Source organism: Aquarana catesbeiana, linkage group LG05, assembly GCF_042186555.1.
Source record: "Aquarana catesbeiana isolate 2022-GZ linkage group LG05, ASM4218655v1, whole genome shotgun sequence".
Classification (NCBI taxonomy): Eukaryota; Metazoa; Chordata; class Amphibia; order Anura; family Ranidae; genus Aquarana; species Aquarana catesbeiana.
Window position 1 is genome coordinate 396035892 of NC_133328.1, and position 24186 is coordinate 396060077.

The 24186-nt window shown below is 42.9% G+C and overlaps 1 protein-coding gene and 1 non-coding gene across 2 annotated transcripts in view; both read right to left on the bottom strand.

Moving 5' to 3' along the window:
- Nucleotides 1-24186, bottom strand: part of DTNBP1 (dystrobrevin binding protein 1) — a 321745-nt gene that overhangs the window by 184622 nt on the left and 112937 nt on the right. Inside the window, exon 6 of the mRNA XM_073631098.1 lies at nucleotides 13694-13826. Within this exon, the coding sequence (XP_073487199.1) occupies nucleotides 13694-13826 (133 nt within the window). The remainder of the gene's footprint in view (nucleotides 1-13693; nucleotides 13827-24186) is intronic.
- LOC141146523 (U6 spliceosomal RNA) lies at nucleotides 14288-14394 on the bottom strand. Its single transcript, XR_012244920.1, has one exon. It is a non-coding gene; the product is annotated as a U6 spliceosomal RNA (small nuclear RNA).

The following is a 24186-nucleotide window of genomic DNA, read 5'->3' on the forward strand; positions in this document are numbered from 1 at the left end:
TGCATAGTAAATCTACATTGGTCTTGAGGCATATAGGGTCAACATCCCCCGTTGTTCAAACATAGTTAGGTCCATATATGTTTGAACACAGTTTGGACACAGGCACAATTTTCATACTTTTGACTCTGTATGCCACCAGAATTAAATTAAAACAAAACAATCCAAATAAATTTGAAGTGCAGACTTCCAGCTTTAATTCAAGGGGTTGAACATAAATATTAAGTACACATTTTAGGAACTGCAACCATTTTTATACACATCCCCCCATTTTTAGGGATTCAAATGTAATTGGACAAATGAATATAATCATAAATAAAATGTTCATTTTTTTATATTTTTTTGAGAATCCTTTACTGGCAATGACTGCCTGAAGTCTGGAACCCATGGACATTACCAACAACTGGGTTTCCTCCTTTCTGATGCTTTGCCAGGTTCTAACTGCAGCTGTCTTCAGTTGTTCTTTGTTTGTGGGTTTTTCTGCCTTTAGTTTTGCCTTCAGCAAGTGAAATGGATGCTCAATTTGGTTGAGATCAGGTGACTGACTCGGCAATTGCAGAATATTCCACTTATTTTCCTTTAAAAGCTCCTGGGTTGCTTTTGCAGAGTGTTTTAGATCATTGTCCATCTGTACAGCATCCAATCAACTTTTGAATGGGATCCTGCAATCATCCACCACTGTCGTCTTCACTGCTGTCAGGACTTTTTATGTTGCTGAGCTCACCAGTGCACTCTTCTTTCCTCAGAATGTACTGTTGATTTTGCCACTCCTAATGTTGCTGCCATCTCTGATGGATTTGTTTCATATTTGGAGACTTAAAATGGCCTGTTTCATTTGCATGGACAACTAATTTGAAGACATGATGTAGGTTCAGAGCAGTAGATTCCAAATGCAAATACCACATTTAGAATCAACTCCAGATCTTTTACCTGTTTAACTGATGAAGAAATAATGAAGGCGTAGCCCACACCTGGTCATAAAACAGCTTTTGATTCAATTGTCCAATTACTTTTGGACCCAACTGTATGAGGCTCAAGGCAATAAAAGGGGGAGAATTCAAAGAGAAAAAAAAACGTGGAGGGGAGAGAAAGGAGAAGAGAACTACAAGTGAATTCCAAATAATAAGAGAAAAAAACAGTTCTAAGAAAAGTTGCTCTGGCCAACTCGAAGCCCAACTCCCCCGATAGGCCACCCCATCAGATGGGCGATTGTAAATATACAATACAGGGATTCCAGGTTTTATCAAATTTGGCTTGTCTGTCGCATGAAAAATTAGCTAGCATTCTCTGTAACATTATCCAGGACAGCCTATGTTTAGCTGTGGCAATGTCCACCCCAGGAGATTTCAAAGCTTTCACAAAGGACATATTTGCTGCTAGATAGTAGTATGTAAAAGATAAGATTGGGTATTTCTAGGGATTTCATCCGCCAAGTCATTGAGGAGCACCATTTTGGTAAGGTAACAGAGGTCACAGAATAAAATCAGATTAAACACTCTGATTCCAAAGTGCTTGATTTTTTAAACAGGTCCATCAAATATGGCACACAGTCCCCTCTTGTCTGCATCCTCTGAAACAAAGAAAAGAAGCATCAGGGTAAATTTTAGCGAGTCATGTACCAGCGAGATAGAACCCTGTAGTTTGCCTCAGCCAGAGTGATATAGAGGATCCCTTTTTGCACCACAGAAGAGCATCTAGACCAGTCCTCCACTTCTGTGTTTCCAGGTCCCAATGCCAGGCCACCCGATAAGGTAACTGTCACAGGTTCAGAAAGAAAAGGTTACATTGCTGATATACTTCCTCTCGAGCCACTATATTGTATACACCTGTCCTCAGAGTGTCCACGATGAAATATCGTCTGAGTTGCTTAAGAGAATTTTAAAAAAATGAAGTATTTGACGAAGGCGAAACGTTTCCATCAAAGACATTTCAAGAGTTTGGAGAAAATATGCTGTCAGTTTATACCCTTACAATCAATAAAATGTCCTATTTTATAAAGTCCCTTGTTAAGCCACTAAGAAAAGCAGTGAGGAGATTGGCCTGGGGGAACATTGGATTGTTCAAGAGAGGGGCAACTGGAGTATGGGTAGAATGAAGAGCATGTGTTTTACAGATAGTGTGATAGGATCACTCTGCAGTCCTTGGTGGGCATCCACAAAAGCAGATCCATGGGGAAGGGAAAACTTGCTTGAGCTTCTAGCTTGACCCAATCAGGTCTATAGCTAGTGGAGAAGATTTGTTTTAACTGGACTAATTAAGCTGCCTTGTAATATCTCTGAAATTGTGGGATCCCTAGACCACCAACTGATTTTGTAGCACACACGGTTTCCCAAGCCACTTATTAGACCTTAAAACCCCAGATAACATTTAAAAACAAGAGACTGAACCCTTTTAAAATAGAAATAGAAAACCGGGATAGAGAGAGCAGAAATAATATAAGATTTTTGGAAGTATAGTTATCTTTACAGCAGCAATTCTGCCCGTCCAAGAAAGAGAATACAGGGACCACATCCACAAGTCCCCCTTCAGGGAACTGTAAAGGGGTATATAATTGGCCTGAAGCATCATTGATATGTCTGAAGTGAGTATAATACCCAAGTATGGAAGAGAACCTGTACACCACTTGAAAGAGAAAGATAGCTTCTGGGACGCCCAAACAACATCAGGGAGATTGATGTTAAGTGCTTCTGATTTATCTGGACTTACTTCGGAGGCCAAGAAATGTCTCAAAACTCAGTTAGAGGAGAAGTATGGGATGGGTTAAATAACTAGTACGTATTACATTAATCACATATCAGCTAATCTTTTTTTCCTACCTCTTAGTTATTACAGCATGTGCACATGAACTTTGCTTCAGCTGGCAAAAACGGTAAATTTTCTGTTTGAAAAGTTCTCAGGGGGTGTATACAACTTCAGCAACACACCCCCTGCCTCTGTCCCCCCTCCCCTGAGAGACGTGGCTGTGCTGTGAACGAGCACGTTGGTCACATGGTTCTGTTTCCATAGTAATAGGACCTCACACAGGAAACAGAAGCTGACTGCTTGGCCAGATGGTAAACAATGTGCCTCTAATCTACTGCTGAGAATATGTGATAAAAGTTTCACAGGCTTGTCAGGACCTTGAGGGCTCCCTCCTCCACCTCCTATCTGTGGACACTCATTGCACTTCTCCTCTTATCTTGTCACTTCACACACACACAGGCACTCAGAGCTCTTCCTCCTCACAGACACAGTGTACACAGAGATACACCTTAGACCTGTTCACTGCTTACATAGACAATGCCTTGATATGCACACTGTATATACAAATAGCCTGCATGTGTGTGGAGACTGTATAACGGACTGGTATGCTTGCTGCAGCTCCCACATCAAAAATTCAGAGAATATAGCCGCACATGCAGGCTATTTGTATATACAGTGGGCATATAAAGGCATTGTCTGTGTAAACAGTGAGCAGGTCTAAGCTGTACCTCTATGTACACTGTGTATATTCCAGGCTGTTTGTAAGATAATTCTGTAACAAGTGTGTGCTAAGTGGGGAGGAGGAAAATTATGTGTCCTGCCAAAGCAGTGACTTTTGTCCTACTGACCTCTGGACTGCTGAACTCTGTCTTCTGCCATACTGACCCCTGTGCTTTGTCCTAATGACCTCTGCCCTCTGGACTGCTGACCTCTGCCCTCTGGACTGTTGACCTCTAGACTGTTGATCTCTGTCCTGTTCCCTAATGACCTCTGTTCTCTTCACTGCTGAACTCCGTCCTCTACCCTGACGACCCTTGTCCTCTGCACTACTGACCTCTGTCCTCTGCCGTACTGAATCCTGCACACTGTCATACTGACCTCCCATCCCTTGCCCTGCTGACCCCCTGCCCCCTGCACACCGTCCTATAAATAAATGGCCTCTGTACAGTCCTTTACAAACTGCTGACCCCATCATCTGCCCTGCTGACCTCCCAACCTATGTTACCCTGACATTTTTTACTGCATGCCAACAGCAGACAGCAAGTGTTCAAAAATAAATTACATTAAAATAATAATAAAAAAGCACCCCTGTATACATTATAATGCACATGTGTACCCCCTCCTCTACTGCACATGTGCAGCCTAGGGCACACACACGTGTATGTAAACAAATTCTGCTACACATGGTTGGGCATCTATGAAACTTAAGAACTTCACACAAACAAGAATTATACATACATCCATGTAGACATACTGCATTCTAATCCAAGCATTGGTCATGTATGGATGTACACTCCGATTGTAGATCTGTGCAGGTCAGTGAAGCTGGCCACCTGTCATTGATTTGAACAGGCTGCCTGCACATGACTGCAGCAAAGACCGGTAAATCCCATGTCGGTGAAGACAGCCCTTCACATGGGTGTACTTAAGCTTACGCCCGTGTAAGCCCTGGTTCACATTGATGCGATTTAAAATCGGCAGCAATTGCAGCGTCCGAACCGGTGCAACGCCATATTTTCGGCACCAAATTGATCCCCAAAAGTAGTTTCTGTACTACTTTTGGCGATTTCCAGGTGTAATTTCCTTTGACATCTGTGCAGAAGCCTGCACAGATGTCTCTGAAATCACCCCCCGAAGTGACATGTGGGAATGAAATTGTGCGAAGTCAGTGTGGGCAGTCAGTGTGTCCTGAAGAAGCGGGGGTTTCCCCATGAAACGCGTTGACGTCACTCCCTCTCCTCTGAATGTCTAACATTCTTTTTCTATGCTCATCTTTCCTTAGTATAGATTTGTGTTTTCCGCAGTCAGTGTGAACCTAGGCTAAATGTCAGTTTTTACTTGCAAGGAATGAGCAGGTTTTCCCATGCAGGCAGGCGGTCCCATTGATGTCTACCATGATGCAGCAGCTGCACAGATACAGTTGCTACTCCCAATATGACACCCGTGCAGCTGCAAGTGTGGGCCCCAGAATGCAGATAAAGCAGACCCTGAACACAGACCCGCACCTACAAGGTGTAAAATTGGGAGCACTGGCTGTGTCCGTGCGGCTCCTGTATCCCAATAGAATTAATGGGAATGCCTGTGCATGGATGCATGAAACCTCTAAGTCGACAATCAGCGACTTATAGCGGGACGTTGATAGCAGGCAGTCTGACACTAACTGAAATTTTGTGGGAACCAGTGACACAGAGATCAGTATATACTGTCACTGTACTAATGACACTGGCTGGGAAAGGTTAACATCTAGGGTGATCAGAGGGTTAAATGTGTGCCTAAAAGCACTTTGGTGCATTCACCTTGAGGTGCTTTAAATAATAAGTTCACCTTTTACTCAAAATAAATACATGCACATTGTTTGCAGGTAAAAACATGTGCATTTATTATTTTTTGTTGCAGGAGCCTGTAAAGCATTCCACCAGCGATCAGCAAATCACTGATGCCATGCAGAACTCCTGCATGCTTGTCACTGTATTGGCATCCAAGGAAAACAATACATTCTAACAGGAAACATGAATGAACTATCACGGCAATCCACAGCGCTGTAGTAGTTCACTGAGAACAACAAGTTGCTGCTAAGGCTGTCGGGCCTTGTAGTGTTCCATTCACAGAGTACCGTGAATGAGTGACGCGGCTGGGTGGACAGGCGTTTTTTTGAGAGCATGCAGGGAGGAGAAGATACCCTGCTAGCTGTCAGAATGTGGGGGAGGAGGCAGGGGCCGGTGCTTTCATAGCATGTTACACCCAGAATATGGGTGTAGCCCGTAACATGTTACGAAAGGTCAATTTTCCTTGTACTAAGGAATGTACTTTGCATGGAAACAAAAGACACATCCCTGCTGACAGGACAGAGCTCTGCATTCTTTACACTCACACAGCTCCGCGTCGCCATCCTCTTTGCCGATCAGTGGGTGCCAGAGGTCAATAATTGGCCCGGGACCTTCTGATCAGCCGGCGAGGTGGTAACGCACATGTGCGGCCCCCACCTGGAAGTGCTGAATCACATATCTCATATGTGATCCAGCACAGGAGAGCTGCTTTGTTACCGTAAGCCTACATGAGACAGTCACAAAGCAGTTAGGGCACTTTCACACTGAGCCTTGCCGGCGGTAAAGTGCTGTTATTTTTAGCAATGCTTTTTGGCCGCTAGCGGGGCGCTTTTAACCCCCGCTAGCGTCCGAAAAAGGATTAAAAGCCCATTGATTTTAATGGGCAGGGGCGCTTTAGGATCAGTGTATACACAGTTTCTAAAGCGCTCCAAAGAAGCTGCTTGCAGGACTTTTTTTGACGTCCTGTCAGCACACCGCTCCAGTGTTAGACATCAAAGAAATCCTGGACAGCCGCACTCCAAAAATATTTGCCTTTATTCAATAAAGTGGCATCCAAAATACAGGTCACAGCAGAGTGGAACAAAGCTTACGCGTTTCGCACTACACAGAGTGCTTAGTCATAGCTAACAATCATAAAAATTAAAGTGAAATAAATAATAAAAGTTACAAACCATGTGACCACATAATTAGCAGATACCAATTAATCAATGAATATACCAATTAGGCATCATGGGTCACCTGTGGTTTCAACAAGTGCAGTGAAAAAAAGAACAAAAACGAGATCAATAAAAAAAAATGATTGAAAAAGTACAAATAAAGGATAGTGTGTGCAAAAAGCAAGAAGATATGTGTGTGAAGATATATGAATATAAAACTGTATGTACAGGGTATACAAAAAAATGTGAAAAAAACTATGTATATATGTTGAAATATGCATGTGTATAACAATGAAATAAAGTGAAATAAAACATTGTGTAAGCGGTGGTAAATTTGTGTATGTGTATATCTAACCTCAGACTTTCACATTGGAGTGACAGGAGAGGTGCTTTACAGATGCTATTTTTAGCACTATAGTGCCTGTAAAGCACCTCAGTGTGAAAGGGGTCTTCAGCTCCGGAAGAATTTACCCCCTTCCTGACCACAGCACTATTTGCGATTCGGCACTGCGTCGCTTTAACTGACAATTGCGCGGTCGTGCGACGTGGCTCCCAAACAAAATTGACGTCCTTTTTTTCCCACAAATAGAGCTTTCTTTTGGTGGTATTTGATCACCTCTGCGGTTTTTATTTTTTGCGCTATAAACAAAAAAAAGCGACAATTTTGAAAAAAAAAAGCATTATTTTTTACTTTTTGCTCTAATAAATATCCCCAAAAAATAATTAAAAAACATTCTTTTTCCCTCAGTTTTTCCCTGTTTAGGCCGATACGTATTCCTCTATACATTTTTGGTAAAAAAAAAAAAAAATTCGCAATAAGCGTTATTGATTGGTTTGCGCAAAAGTTATAGCGTTTACAAAATAGGGGATAGTTTTATGGCATTTTTATTAATTTTTTTTTTTTTTAACTAGTAATGGTAGCGATCAGCGATTTTTATTGTGACTGCGACATTATGGTGGACACATCGGACATTTTTTACACATATTTGGGACCATTGTCATTTATACAGCAATCAGTGCTAAAAAAATGCACTGATTCCTGTGTAAATGACACTGGCAGTGAACCGCTAGGGGGCGGGGAGGGGTTAAGTCAGTACTAGGGAGTGTTTTCTAACTGTAGGGGGGATGGGCTAGCTGTGACACGTCACTGATCTCTGCTCCCGATGACAGGGAGCAGAGATCAGTGACACTGTCACTAGGCAGAACGGGGAGATGCTTGTTAACATCAGCATCTCCCCGTTCATCCTCTTCATGAGGCGATCGCGGGTATCCCCGCGGCGATCGAGTCCGCGGGACCCACGACCCGACACACGGAGCTCCCGGCCGGCGCGCGCGCACACAATGGCACGGCGGGGAATTCAATGGGACTTACAGGCACGCCCATTTGCCCAGCTGTGCCATTCTGCCGACGTACATCGGCGTGCGCCGGTCGGGAAGTGGTTAAACTAACATGTGGCACCTTCCTATACGCGGAGATAAAATGCAACATGTTTGCATTTTATCACAACTCACTGCACTGCAGCTACAGACTGCATTGTAGTGCAAAAAGGGCAAATAGTAAAAAATTGGTTTTCTGTGTGTCCTATTGGCAACAGGAATTCTTACAATGCAGAAAAATGCCAGTCACCACACTATATGTGTGTATAATGCAAAAATTATAGTGTCTACAAACTATGGGATATATGTTTGGAATTTTTTATTTTTTTTTTTTTTTACTGGCAATGGAGGCAATCAGCGGCTTATAGAGTAACTGCGATATTGTGGCAGACAATTTGGACACTGACACTTTTTTGGGGACCACTGGCAAGGGGTTAACATCAGGGGCGATCAAAGGGTTAACCGTGTGCCTAGCCTGTTTTTTAGTGTAGTGGAGGAGGTGCTTTTAGTTAGAGAAGGCATTCCTTACTGACAGAATGGTAATCTGCCTTTTTTTGCATAGAAAGACTGCTGTTCCGCTGGCGTACCGAATTATCAGTGGGTGCCAGCGTACATTGAGCAGCACAGTGGGAGTGAGTCACCAGCGGCGCGCACTCGTGATGGATACCTGGAAGTATAGGATCATGTATATTTACGTGATCCTGCGCAGCGTGACTGCCCTGTAGCAGTAAAACTACTATGGGGTGATGGGCAAGTGGTTAAAAGATGGCTACACCAAACACCTGTCTATCCCATCCTAGGCAGATGTACACGCAAGAATATGTATGAAGATCTGTGCACCTGTCAGCCTATAATTGAGTTCAACAGGCAACTGCATGGAACACCTCTCCATTCCAGTGCACATCAACATGGCCAAACACTCTATATTTGTGCAGCTGCATGAATATGCCGTGTAATACAAAGCAATACAATACACTTTAATACAAATGTAAGGGGGATGTAATCCTGCAATACTCGATTTACAATGAAGGAAACATTGCTATAGGGGTACTAGGTAATACACCAATTATGGGGGAGCAAAGCTCTGTCCATATGTCTGAGTAGCTCTGTGGGATTGATTGCCAATGTTAGCTCTGATTTAATTTCGTTTTACTATACCAGTAATGCATGGCATTCCTGTGTGCTGTAAATTCCAAAAGTGTATTCTGCTTTGAAAATGTATTCTTTTCACTCTGATAGACAGAAATGTATAGTGTAGATTCTCATACACAGCACTATCAGTGACTTCTCTCACCTTACAGTCACTGAAGGGCTGTTATCTCTGCTGGATTCCTTTGAAGAACTGAACAGGCTGAGGAGGAGGAGGGAAGACGGAGCACCTACGCTTTGGCTCTGTGAAGTCTCAGGAGCAAGCAGAGAGCCAACATCAAACAAGCAAAATTACAGGAAAGTGGGTGGAGTCAGACCATTGTCGGTATTACACAGTATGAAAGTCCGTAGACCCTCCCACAGGTATTTAGCTCAATTTTAACAGAATGGGGGCACTTCTGAGAGGACTGGAAAGATTTTTTGATATCAGCAGCTCACATAGAATAGATGTAAGCAACAAAAAAAGAAACCCATACTTCTCTTTTAAAGAGTTTAAGGAGGTTAGGCAAGGTCGTAGTTAGAAATGAGATAAACATCAATAAGTCGTCTGCAAAGAAAGTACTTTTATGCTCCATTTGAGAGCTCTGAATGCCTTGAATGTCCAGGGTGAATCTGAGCACTATCACCAAAGTCTCAATCGCAATCATGAATAGTAATGGTGACAGGAGGTAACCCTGCCTAGTGCCTGTCTGAATGTGGATTAGGTCAAATTTGTAGCTGTGTATAGCAATATAGGCGGTGGGGTTGGGATACTGTATAAGGCTTGTAAGAGGGTCAGAAATTTAGGGCCAAAGTTCCATTTCTGAAGGGTGTGGAAGAGAAAGGGCCAAGACAGGAAGTTGGAGGCTTTCTGGAGATTCAGGATAAAAGCATCCCATCACATGTATTTTTGATGAATTTTCTTGCACTTATTAACCTCTATTTTAAATTGGTTCACACCAACACACTGAATAAAAGTGAAACAAGAAGACATGCTTGATGCAATTTCAGGTTGCCAACCTGTATTTTGCAATGCAAGTCAATTGAAAAGGATCCTTGACATTGTGGGTGAAAAACAGGTCTAAAATATATATGAACCTGGGGCAATTATAGCTTTACACAGCTGAAGGAGTAATTTGATTTCTAAGTTTAAAATATATATTTTTTCTATGCAAAGTCCACTTTAAGAAGCAGCATGTACAAAATAGTACTGAACAAATGTCACTTGGACACTTTCGCTGCTTTCTACAGCCATACTACTGTTTGGCATGAGAAGCTTCTTCTTCAAATACAGATATGCTAGAAATAGTCTTCATTGAGGTTTTGAGGCTTTTGGAGGCTGCACATCCATTGCTGGTTATACTTTGTGGTTAAAAATAAATAAATAAAAAAAAAAAACAACACACCACCACATTTACAGAAATGGTAAGACTTCCGGTAAGATGCTTTAGTATCCTAAACCACATTTATTTTTTTTAAACAAGTTATTTTTTAACTAAAATTCAAAAAGGTATATCAAACACCTTGCAAAAGTATACAAGATAAGCAATTAAAAATATGTGAATTATGTCCAAAAATTTGATGAATTAAGGTTGTTTAATGTTTACAAACTGCCTTGCATTTTCAAGTGTATGTTGAAGATAAACTAAATAAACTGCTTCTGATTTACTAACTGATACAACAGCCAGCTGGGATCTACAGTCAGGTCCATAAATATTGGGACATCGACACATTTCTAATCTTTTTGGCTCTATACACCACCTCAATGGATTTGAAATGAAACAAACAAGATGTGCTTTAACTGCAGACTTTCAGCTTTAATTTAAGGGTATTTACATCCAAATCAGGTGAACGGTGTAGGAATTACAACAGTTTGTATATGTGCCTCCCACTTTTTAAGAGACCAAAAGTAATGGGACAATTGGCTGCTCAGCTGTTCCATGGCCAGGTGTCTCTTATTCCCTCATTATCCCATTTACAAGGAGCAGATAAAAGGCCAGAGTTAATTTCAAGTGTGCTATTTGCATTTGGAATCTGTTGCTGTCAACTCTCAATATGAGATCCAAAGAGCTGTCACTATCAGTGGAGCAAGCCATCATTAGGCTGAAAAAACAAAACAAACCCATCAGAGAGATAGCAAAAACATTAGGTGTGGCCAAATCAACTGTTTGGAACATCCTTAAAAAGAAAGAATGCACCGGTGAGCTTAGCAACACTAAAAGACCTGGAAGACCATGGAAAACAACTGTGGTGGATGACTGAAGAATTCTTTCCCTGGTGAAGAATACACCCTTCACAGCAGTTGGCCAGATCAGGAACACTCTTCAGGAGGTAGGGGTGTGTGTGTCAAAGTCAAAAATCAAGAGAAGACTTCACCAGAGTGAATACAGAGGGTCCACCACAAGATGTAAACCATTGGTGAGCCTCAAAAACAGGAAGGCCATATTAGAGTTTGCCAAACAACATCTAAAAAAGCCTTTACAGTTCTGGAACATCCTATGGACAGATGAGACCAAGATCAACTTGTACCAGAGTGATGGGAAGAGAAGAGTATGGAGAAGGATAGGAACTGCTCATGATCCAAAGCATACCACCTCATCAGTGAAGCATGGTAGTGTCAAGGCGTGGGCATGTATGGCTGCCAATGGAACTGGTTCTCTTGTATTTATTGATGATGTGACTGCTGACAAAAGCAGCAGGATGAATTCTAAAGTGTTTCAGGCAACATTATCTGCTCATATTCAGCAAAATGCTTCAGAACTCATTGGACGGCGCTTCACGGTGTAGATGGACAATGACCCGAAACATACTGTGAAAGCAACTGAAGAGTTTTTTAAGGGAAAGAAGTGGAATGTTATGCAATGGCCAAGTCAATCACCTGACCTGAATCCGATTGAGCACGCATTTCACTTGCTGAAGACAAAACTAAAGGGAAAATGCCCCAAGAACAAGCAGGAACTGAAGACAGTTGCAGTAGAGGCCTGGCAGAGCATCACCAGGGATGAAACCCAGTGTCTGGTGATATCTATGCATTCCAGACTTCAGGCTGTAATTGACTGCAAAGGATTTGCGACCAAGTATTAAAAAGTGAAAGTTTGATGGATGATTGTTAATCTGTCCCATTACTTTTGGTCCCTTAAAAAGTGGGAGGCACATATACAAACTATTGTAATTCCTACACTGTTCACCTGATTTGGATGTAAATACCCTCAAATTAAAGCTGAAAGTCTGCAGTTAAAGCACATCTTGTTTGTTTCATTTCAAATCCATTGTGGTGGTTTATAGAGCCAAAAATTTTAGAATTGTGTCGATGTCCCAATATTTATGGGCCTGACTGTATACCATTATTGCACCATGTATAATCCACAGTTATGTCCGGTGCAATTAGAGCAATACCTTCTTACCTTGCTTCATTTATAAAGGACAGTGTGAATGTTAGACTTTATTTGGTAAGAAACACTCTGTATGCCAAGTTCCAAATAGGAGCTTTAGGGCTCATTTACACTTGCTGTGTACCGCTTCAACAGGCTTTTTTTTTTTTGCGTTTTTGATGCTTTTGTGATGCTTCAATGGTGCTTTGATGATGCTTCTGTGATGCTTTTTTGAAACTTTAATGAGGCTTGCCAAATGCCCTGCGTGTGTGTTGATTTGTTTTAAAGGCGCCCAGCAGAACCCCAGCTTGGTAGTAGCCCACTCAGCAGATTCCCAGCTCATTAGTACCCTCGTTCAGCAGATCCCCAGCTTATTAGTACCCTCATTCAGCAGATTCCCAGCTCAGTAGTACCCCCAGCTCTGTCGATGTCCCACTCAGCAGTACCCCCAGCTCTGCTGATCCCCCATTCAGTAGTAACCCTCAGCTCTGCTGATCCTGCTCTTTCTGGTCCACGCTCAATACCCGCTACATTGCTCCCACACTGTGCACCACGTGTGACATTGCCAGTTTCTCCAGCGCCGATTCCCCAGCTCTGATAGTTGCTCCGCTCCAGTCAGGACCCAGCTCACCTTTCTGCTGCTCCACACCAGATGTGACATCTGCACTAGACACTTCCAGAATATATACACATGAACCGGAAGTGACTGCTGATGATGTCTTTCCAGTTTGCTTGTTAGTGTACAACCTGGGATATCTCATACCTGCAATACCTACAAAACAAAGTGAAGCTGAAGCTGCATTAAAGCCTCTCAAAAATCTGCAGGTACTGTAAGCCAGCTTTGAACTAGACTTCTTTGGAGGCTTTGAAGACACTTTGAAGCATCAAGAAAGCAAAATGGCGTATCATTTTTGAAGCAAAGCAAACACAACATGTAAACAGGACTGTAAGCTTACCATTTTATTTAGTGACCGGTGCTTTGATTGAATATATAAGAGTACAGTGTATATGTATATTATATATATATTTATATATATATTTATAGTTAGTTACAGTGAGGATTTGGAAAATTTTCCCTTAGTGCTAGCAGCTACCATCTTTCTACTGAAAAGCGCCTTTCTATATATGTAGATGCTTTGACTGGCATTCAGAGCACTTTTGAAGTAAGTGTAAATGAGCCCTTAGTAAAAAAAAAAAAAAAAATCGCCGTGTGCTGCCTGTTGGTGGGAGAAGACTATAACACTAGACATTAGAAACTAGGCAACATACTAAAACTTGAATAAAAAAGCAGGAAAGATCGAATTGGTGCCAACACTTGTCACAAACAATGACACATCTTGACCATCTACAGTCTGGTCATGATACAAACACTAACCTTTTCTTCTTCTTGTAGTTCTCTAGTTGCACATACTGTATGTGTTGACACCTCTGAAACTCGCACTGTTCACACAGGTCCTCCAGTTCCGACAGACATCGCTCTACATCTCCAAAACTTTGTTCTAGCAAAGCTGTTTCAAACAGTGGCAGAAATACACAATTACAAAGACAGCCAGGATAAAAAAAAAATATATATATCTTTTCATTCTAAAATAGTGAATGTTGAAAAGAATCAGTAAAATAAATATGGATAAACATTAAAACTGATCCAAATTGTACTTTAACTAAAAAGGTAGGTAGGTGTACACTGTCATTTGGAATTTGCCCAAGCCCTGCTTGCAGTTGTGCACAGGACTACTTACTCACCTGAACCCTTGTTGACAACTGAGCTGAAGGCTGCAGTACCATTATGTCAACCATTCATTTGTTTATTAATGAAACATCCCAAAACAGTAGTATACAGTTTTCATTTTTATGAAATGATATGGCTTAAAGCATTAGTGTACTTTAATTTTGTAAAAAATCAAAAGTTTTAGACTCATTGAGAGCTTTGCTCTTCAGCATTTTGACAGTAAGGGAGTAAAAAAAGAATAAAAATATTGAACGCTTCTTGAATATGCTTGCCATCCTTGCACAGGCGGCTAGCAAAATGTTTTTGTATTGTTGCAATTTTATTATATGTGCTGCCAAAGTAAGCACTTGTGTCCCCTTTAAATGAAGAGTTATGCCCCGTACACACGGTCGGACTTTGTTCGGACATTCCGACAACAAAATCCTAGGATTTTTTCCGACGGATGTTGGCTCAAACTTGTTTTGCCTACACACGGTCGCACAAAGTTGTCGGAATTTCCGATCGCCAACAACGCGGTGATGTACACCACGTACGACGAGACTAGAAAAGGCCGGTTCAGAACCAAGCGCGGCACCCTTTGGGCTCCTTTTGATAATCTCGTGTTAGTAAAAGTTTGGTGAGAGACGATTCGCGCTTTTTCAGACTCGTGGCTTTCAGATCGTTTTCTGACGTTCAGTTTGTGCTTGTGGGTTTGTATCTGCTCTTCAGTGCGTGCAGTCAGTTCGTATCGGAGTTTTCTGTGTGATCTTGCCTGCTCGTTGCTGTTTTTCAGGTCGCTCTTCACAGGCCTTGCTGTTCTTCAGTGCGTTCTGTTACTTCGTTCTGAGCAGCCGACCGTTTTCTAGCCATGTTTCGTATGCGTACTCCTCGTACAGTTCGTGCTGTGCGGGGGCTTGGTGTTGGGGTCCTGACCTTGACACAAGTCCAGTCCATGAACAGGGTGGGGAGGAGTTCATGGACCAAGAATTGGTTGCTTCAGCGTGACCAGTTCTCTCATATGCCTTTGCTCCGTGAGAATAATCCTGATGATTTCAGGAACTTTCTCAGGATGACGGACCCCGTATTTCACCGTTTGTTGGCTTCGCTGACCCCCTATATCAGCAGGCAGGATACCTGCATGAGGCAAGCCATCACTCCGGAGCAGAGGCTGGTCGCTACCTTGCGGTATTTGGCCACAGGGAGAAGCCTGCAGGACCTCAAGTTCTCAACAGGCATCTCCCCCCAGGCTCTTCTTTGTGGACATTTACTGCTTGTGTTTGTTTTAGCTGACCCTGACAGAAATGTGTGGAGTCCAGAAAATGTCGTGATTGTGTAACCTTATACAAAGCACTGTTGGCTGTTATTTACTAAATGCAAAGATACTTTTCACTACAAGTGCACTTGCAACTGCACTGTAACAGCACTTGTAGTGCAAAGTGGATTTCCCCTTAGGAAATAACCCCCATTTTCTAATAAAACAACAATTACATCACCCCAAAAGTGTTGTAGTGTTGAGACAATAATCCACACATTCTTGATGAACAATCTTTTTAATACCTGCACAATCACATGTGCATTTACCAAAGGTTTTTCTGACAAACCAACATGTTTGTTGTATACCAATTTTTGTGGTGTCATTATCCAAAATCAAAATGTGCATTTTATAGAAAACAGGCCTGTGTAAAACCAACAAGAAAGACACAAATCTTGATCTTACAAAGTTCACATTTGGTAGAACTGGAAGGCAATATCAGACATGAGTATTTAGGAACTGTGTTTGATATTGCGTTCAGATGGGGGGGGAAATCACCCCTGGAAAAGCCAAATTTGGAAGATGCACACAAATTTCCCAATGTCAACATGTGCTATCTGCCATCAGGGGGGATCAAGGGATGTGTTTTGGGGGAGAAAGCCCTTCCTCACCGCTACTTTATAATTGAGGAAGGGGTTGCACCCCCAAAACACGTCCACTGATCTCCCGTGATGGCAGATAGCACATGTTGGCACACTGTGTGCATCCTCCAAATTTGGCTTTGGGAAAAATCACAAAAACATTTCGCACATTGTAGCAGACAAATGAAGAAAGTGATTTGGAGGTGCTTTAAACTCGCCCCAAAACATCAATGATGTTTTTATATTTTGGAATAACATCATTGATGTTTTGCTTGATGTTTTCCAATTGTAAATTACACCCCATGATCTCCCCGATCAGGATCTGGGCACTTTCTGATGTGAAAGGATCTGGATCCACAACCTCACGATCACCTAAAAAGAGAGGAACCCCAAAATAAATTAGGTTTGCAAAAAAATGCCGCCATCCATCTCTTATCTGAGCCTGTGGTCGCAGACACTCACCTGTTGTGGTAACTACTTCCACCACGTCTTCATCCTCCTGCTCAGCTTGTGTTGGGGGGATTTCCCCTTCTTCCAGAGGGGGGGGGGTCTCTGGTCTCCTCGGATGAGGGGTGTCCTCCGAGTCTTTTCTCCCCTATGTAAAACAAAAATGGTATAATTAGCACACAGATATTTGATGGCAGAACTATAAAGATGAAACATTGCTTGGAAGTGGGGTACAATTGTCTATTTTAGCCGAGTTCCAAGATGTAGCTTTTTTAGTGTCCTTTGTCAAGCTGCAATACTTTACCTGTTTGGTAAAAGCTTCACAGATGTAGCCCCCCCTATAGTATACACTGGAGCACCTGTGTGGCCCCCCTAATAAAAATGGTGTTCTTGTGTCCCACACTAGTGCTCCAGTGTCCAGATGTGAAAACAGCTGCTCAGTGTCCTCTCCTTACACAGAATCTAGTTTGCATTTCATTCTAGTAACAAAGCCATCTACACAACCCAATTCTTTGAAGACAAGTATAGGGCGTTAAAATGGTGGCCAAATGCATATGGCCTAAACAATGGTATTTTATCGTCCGAAATAACAATGTGTGATCCGAACGAATAATGTGCCCATGAACATGAAAGTTGCCATTTTAAACTGTACAACAGTTCCTAAAAGCACATGGAGCAGCACGAACGTAATAAACACAAAAAGAATAGGAACACAGGACAACTACTTACTTTTTTGCAGCACTCTCCGGATCTTTCTGTACTGCTCATGTTCTCGTAATTTCAGGTCCGACCACCGCTTCCTGAGCTGATCTTTCGATCGCCGTACCCCGAATTTCCGGTGCAGACTCCTGACCACTTTCGCCATGATCTTGGCCTTTCTGACATTGGGGTTGGGGTAAGGCTCATACTTTCCATCATAGTCGGCCTTCTTCAGGATGTCCACCATCTCCAACATCTCCCCAAAGGACATATTTGAGTCCTTTAATCTCCTTCTGGATCGGGACGTTTCAGGCTCCAGCCTTTCCTCCTCCTCCTCGTTGCTGTACTTAGCACTAGCCTGCTGTCTCTCCGCCATGTGCTCTTCCTCCACTGCGCCGAACGAAAAGGGGCGGGGACTAGACTAGAAAGAACGTCAGGGGCGGGCGGAGTTATACGCATGCGCAGTGTGTATAAATCGTAACGCGCGCGTCTTACGTACGATCTGTGAGCAGAGGAAGGAGCATCGGAGACGCCGATCGTGCTAACGAAGGTAGGATCTAAACTTGGGCCTATACTGCTTCGAAATGGAAGCCTATATTGTAACAAGATTAGGGGAGTTTGGCCTGACATTAGGGTTTGTCTTGTGTTGTGTCTTGCAGAGAAAATGGATGGGTTCAACGACCACAATTTCCTGCCCCTGTTCATAGACAAGTACAGGGAGCTGCCCTGTCTGTGGCAAGTGAGACACCCCCACTATAATCACAAACAGAAGAGGCAGGCAGCACTGGAGAAACTGCTGGAGTTGGTGAAGCCGGTGGTCCCCACAGCAACCATCCCTTATTTAAAAGCTAAAATTGGTGGCCTGAGGAGCACTTATCTTAGGGAGTGCAAGAAGGTCACGGATTCCCAGAGGTCCGGAGCTGCAGCAGATGACATTTATGTCCCCAGACTGTGGTACTATGAGAGACTGCGATTTCTGTCAGACCACACTGAAGTCAGGGAATCCCTCTCCACTCTTCCTTCCACTCTTCCTTCCACCCCAGCCTAGGCTTCCGATGTCCAACCTGGGCCTTCCAGCCAGGAAGAAGTGGAGGAGCCCAGCTGGAGTCAGGTATAGCATTCTTCTACAGATTTCTGGTCAATAAATAAATGATGTTTATTAGATGTTATTATTGATCACTAATTGCTGATTAAAAAAAGTGCTTTACATATCAATAGACAGTAGTGGGCACCCAAAATTGGGACAAGAATGAAAACTGCTGGGCTCAGAAGGATAGTCTGTTATATTTGTTAACATTCAATTTGCAGCAGTCAGGAGGTGAAAATTGTGTGTGATTGATGAATAAAAAACTAAAACTATGTCCCTTTTTCATACACAGGAAGACCTCAGCCAGGAGGAGGCTGTGGAATGTGGCAGCCAGGAGGAGGCGGGGATTATTAGTGTCAGCCAGGAGGAGGCGGGGATTAGTGGCAGCCAGGAGGAGGCAGGGATTAGTGTCAGCCAAGAGAAGCCTGGCTGAGTCTCAGGTCCCTCCCCTCCGCCTGCCATATAAACGAGCCAGGAAGGCCACTCCGAGTCCCGTGCAGGATTCAGCGTACAGGCTGATCCAGGAGGCTTCGGCGTCCCTCCGAGCCTTCCCCAGTCCTGAAGAGGCCTTTGCCTGCATGGCTGCCACAAAATTGCAGGGCATGCAGGAGGGCCAACGCAAGATCTCTGAGGACCTGATTTATAAAGTCCTTCGTAAGGGGTTGAGTGGGGAACTGACACACAAGACGGATGTCATTGAGAGGGACGATCCTCCTCCTCCTCCTCCTGCTGCCACAACTCCACCACCACAGCCAAAGCCTGTAAGGAAGCGTGGAAAGAAGACCAAAGAGTGATGACCCTGGGTTCAGTCTGGTCCGACAGAAGATGCAGTCTCTTGTATGACCACAGCCTGGGGACACAGATGTCATCTGCTGCTTTCCGGATCTCTGGGACTTCTGGACCAGACTGCCCTCCCTTAGATATGGACTCCTCAGACCACCAATTTTGCTTTTAAATAATTGATGTGTGCCCTGGGGGTCCAAGGCTTCGCCCACTTCTGCAGTTTCTCCAGCGTTGCCTCCCTCTTTGTTTAGTTGTGAGCCCTTAATAAAATTTTTTTAGGGAAATTCTACTCTCCTGTGTGTGTTTTCATCCAAAAAGGACAGTTTGTTGGTGACGATTCAGGTACATTTCTAAAGTACAATGTGAAATTAACAAGGGACAACAACACCAAACAATCTCCTACAGATTAAATAGAACAACATATTAGTGGTGTTGTGGGAACTTGTCACCAAAAACACACACAAACATTTTCGGGAGTACAAATCAAAATCACCAAAAAATAAATAAATAAATAAAAAAGAGAAACACAAAAAAAGAATCTACATTAAAGTCCAAAAATAAAAAAAAATGTTGTTGTCAGATGTGAGAAATCTAAATATATTGAGGGAATCCCGATAAATAGTAACGAAATAAGTTTGTGAGAAGTGTGTGTGAATATGAGCATCAAAACTACTTAATTCTTGACACATTATAAAGAAGAAGAGAGTACGCTGTATTAAACCATTTTGAACATTGCAGCGTGACGAAAGTGCTGTATCCATTCCGAACGCTACGTTTCCCAGAACAAGCTGTCCCGTGTCGGAATTTCTTCTGAGCATGCGTGGCACTTTGTGCGTCGGAACAGGCCACACACGGTCGGAATTGACGCGATCGGATTTTGTTGTCGGAAAATTTTATCTCCTGCTGTCCAACTTTGTGTGTCGGAAAATCCGATGGAAAATGTCCAATGGGGCCCACACACGGTCGGAATTTCCGACAACACGCTCCGATCGGACAATGTCCATCGGAAAATCCGACCGTGTGTACGGGGCAGTAGAGTTTATCTTGAATGCTTCCTGGATGGCCTTACCCTTTATCCCTGTGGCACTACAAGTGTCAGTAAGATGACTACCAGCAATGATGTCTGTATACAGTGTTTATTTAACTCCTTCTGTATTGCAGTGTCCCCGTTTCCTGCAAATGGGCAAAAGCCCTCTCACCAAATCCTGTGGTCAGCACAGAGCTGCACGATTCTGGCTAAAATGAGAATCACAATTTTTTTGCTTAGAATAAAAATCACAATTCTCTCACAATTCTTGCAGCGTAACATCATCTTTCACATTATACAAAACAATTGGGCTAACTTTACTGTTTAGATTTTCTAAAATTCATTGAAGTGTATTTTTTCCCAAAAAATTGTGTGTGAAAGACCGCTGCGCAAATACAGTGCAACATAAAATATTACAACAAACACCATTTTATTCCCTAGGGTCTCTGCTAAAATATATATATATATATATATATATATATATATATATATATATATATATATATATATATACAATATTTGGGGTTCCAAGTAATTTTCTAGCAAACAATACAGATTTTAACTTTGTAAGAAACAAGTGTCAGAAAAAGGTTTAGTCTTTAAGTGGTTAAACTGACTTCATCTACACACCAAAGTTCATTCCTTTGATTCAAGAACAAAAAGTTACAATGTTTCTAATTATCTTCCAGCACAATGTGAAAAACTTGTCAGGCTGTCTGTTTTTTTTCCTTTTGACAGCTGAGTGAGCAGAGAACTCTCTATACTTGTTACTCCCGACGACGGCCAGCTTGGCGGGGTTGCGGGAGAAACGAGACACCCGCTACACAAATATACAGCAAATTTGGAAGCACAGTACAGCACAGGCTTACAGTGTGCTGAAAAGGTGCGTTGAGCTGCCGTTCAGAATGAATGGCACCGTAGAGAACCAATGTACGCTACCACAACACTATGATCTTAACAACCCTAAAGGATATATTTCTGTTATTTAAATGGCACGTATCCTACTAGAAAATCATTCTAAAAAAAAACAAAAAAAAAAAACAAACAAAAAAAAAACAAAACAAAAACATAATTTACTGTATTTATCGGTGTATAACAAAAACTTTTTTCCCCTGAAAACAGAGGACAAACGCTGCCTGCGTGTTATATGCCAAAACTATGTTTTACCAACAGGGGGCAGGATTCAGGCAGTCCGCTCTGGGAGCCACCCATTGAGGGGGTGTCAGGCTGGCCGCCCTGCCTCTCCTGGCCCTGGGACAGCGCTACCTGCATAGTCTAAAGTTGATTTAAAAAAATCACTTGCCAGCCCCTTCTCTTACACCGCTCCTCCAGTGTCAGTGTCATCATAAAACAAAGTAAATATCTCAATAGCTCGTTTTTTTCTGGCTGCTCTCCTCCTCCCACTCCTCCTTGCTTTAGATTGGAGGAAGAGAGCAGTCACATGACCATCTATGTAACATCAGAGAGAGCAGTCATGTGACCAGGTCAGTGGAAAAAAACAGAGCTATAGAGGTAAATGGAAGCTTCATTTTACAATAGGAGTGGCACAGGAGCAGTGTGGAAGAGGCTGGCAGTGATTTTTTTCTTAACTGTAGAGAATGCTGGCAGCGCTGTCCCAGGAGACTGGAGGTCTCCTGGGAGTGCAGGGGGAAGGGGGCTGTATACTGGATGGGGGGCTGTGTACTGGGGAGGGGGGCTGTGTACTGGATGGGGGGCTGTGTACTGGATGAGGGGCTGTGTACTGGATGAGGGGCTGTGTACTGGATGAGGGGCTGTGTACTGGATGAGGGGCTGTGTACTGGATGAGGGGCTGTGTACTGGATGAGGGGCTGTATACCGTGCAGGGGGAGGGGGACTGTGTACTGAAAAGGGGGTTGTGAAAATATTTTTTCCTTAAACTTCCCGTGTTTATCGGCGTGTTATACGCCTATAAATACGGTAATTAATTTTTTTTATCCTAGATTTCACATTGAAATACCGTGCCGCTACTCCGACATGCATTTAGCCTGCAGTTGCTGCGCAGTTCCACTGACTTTAGTTCGTGCATTTGTCAAGTAAGATGCCTGCCAAATGTGACATGGTGAGTAAAATTTGCAGCACCGTAAAACATCAAGGCTGCAGCAATGTTAATGGACCTGAGCGACGACACAGATAAACCGCCTATTTTTACTGCCCCCTTGCTGCCTGTGTGAATGGGGCCTAACGGTCAAAGTGACAACTATTTTACCAGTCAGGGAGATCTCCAAATCACAGACAACATAGGGAGGCATACTGTACATCAAGCTCAACCAGCAATGAAGTAGAGAAGGGGTCACTAACATACCTTTTGATTACAACTGTAAAAGCAAACAAATGTCACACCTTAACCCAGGTATGGGCAACCGTGGCCCCTAGCTTTTGAAAAACAACACGTTAGATCATGCCTCTGCCAGTAACTGTCGGTCTTCCCATCATGCCTTAGCAAGTCATGCTTGTAACTATCAGTCTTTTAATGTCTCATGGGACATGTAGTCCCACAACAGCTGGAGGGCTGCAGTTGCACACCCCTGCTTTAACCACTTGGAAGAAACTAGCCATATGGTCATGAAGGAAAAAAACTGCCAACTGTCAGTAATTTTCAAATCATTTATGGAGTTTGCTTTATGTTTACGCATAAACGATGATAACAACCCCATCTAACATCATCCTCGCTGATCATTTTAGGGCCGAAACAACTAATCGATTAATCGACAACTAATCAACTATGAAAACAGTTGTCAACTATTTTCATAATCTATTTTGCCAGCCGATTAGTGGGCCTGCATACAAAATGCACTATTTGTTTACATAGCAGGAAATACAGTGTAACACACATACAGCTCAGTACACCGTCCATACATGTCAGTAAGTGCCCGAGAACATGTGAATGTGTGAGGAGTGATGCCTCATGGGACATATAGTCCTGGGCAGGAAGTGAATGGTTCTAAATTCAGAAGTTTTTTTTTTTACCTTGCTATATATAGGGGCACTCTATATTACACTTTGCAGCTTGCTATTGGGGACTCTGAAGGCAGGAGGAGCCAGAAGCATCGGTTGGGGGGGCCTAGAAGAGGAGAATCAGAACTGTTCTGTGCAAAACCATTGCATGGAGCAGGTAACTATAACATGGTTGTTTAAAAAAAAAAAACAAACACACAACACACCACACTTTAAAGAGTCTGTACAGGGAAGATCAGCATCTGAACCCAGAGACGGTAGAGGCTGATAGACTGGAGGTAATGTAAGGCATTACAATTACATTTAAAGTAAACTTTTACCAGCATTGTGCATTATATTTAAAATGATTATATCCATGAAAAGTCTCAGCTTTTAGTACTATTTAATATAAAAGATTGGTATTTCCCTTCTACCCTGTCAGGGCTGGGTTCAGCCCTTCCTTCTCTGAGCTGGCCTCTCAGCTGTTGGCTAATTGCCAGATCCCATCTCTCTCCACAGTTACTCAGCTGTTGTTGATTCTGCTCGTCAGTCTTGCCTACTTAAAGTTGTACAGCTCAGTTGATCTCTGCCTTCGCCTTGGTCACATCACAAGAAACCTGTTTTAGATAGTTCAATTACCTTTTCCTGCAGATCCTTTGACAACTCTTTTGCTTTCCCCATGACTCACCAAAAGAAAGCTCTATTTGTGTGAAAAAAAAGGACAAAAATTTCACATTGGTACAGTGTTTCTTGACTAACTGTCATTCAAAGTGTGAGAGCACTGAAAGCTGAAAATTGGTCTGGTTAGGATGGATGAGTATTGCTGAGGATGGACGAGTTTTGCTGAGGATGGATGGACGAGTATTGCTGAGGATGGATGGATGGATAAGTATTGCTGAGCATGGATGGGATGACTGGGTATGGCTGAGTATGGCTGGGTATGGCTGGGTATGGCTGGGTCGGGTATGACTCAGTGTGGATGGGATGGCTGGGTATGGCTGAGTATGGATGGATGAGTATTGCTGAGTATGGATGGATGAGCATGGATGGATGAGTATTGCTAAGTATGGATTAATGGACGAGTATTGCTGAGTATGGATGGATGAGTATTGCTGAGGATGGATGGGTGGAGGAGTATTGCTAAGTTTGGGTGACTGAGCATGGATGGGTGGATGAGTATTGCTGAGTATGGATGGCTGAGCACGGATGGATAAGTATTGCTGAGGATGGATGGCTGAGTATTGGAGAGTATGGATGGATGGATGGATG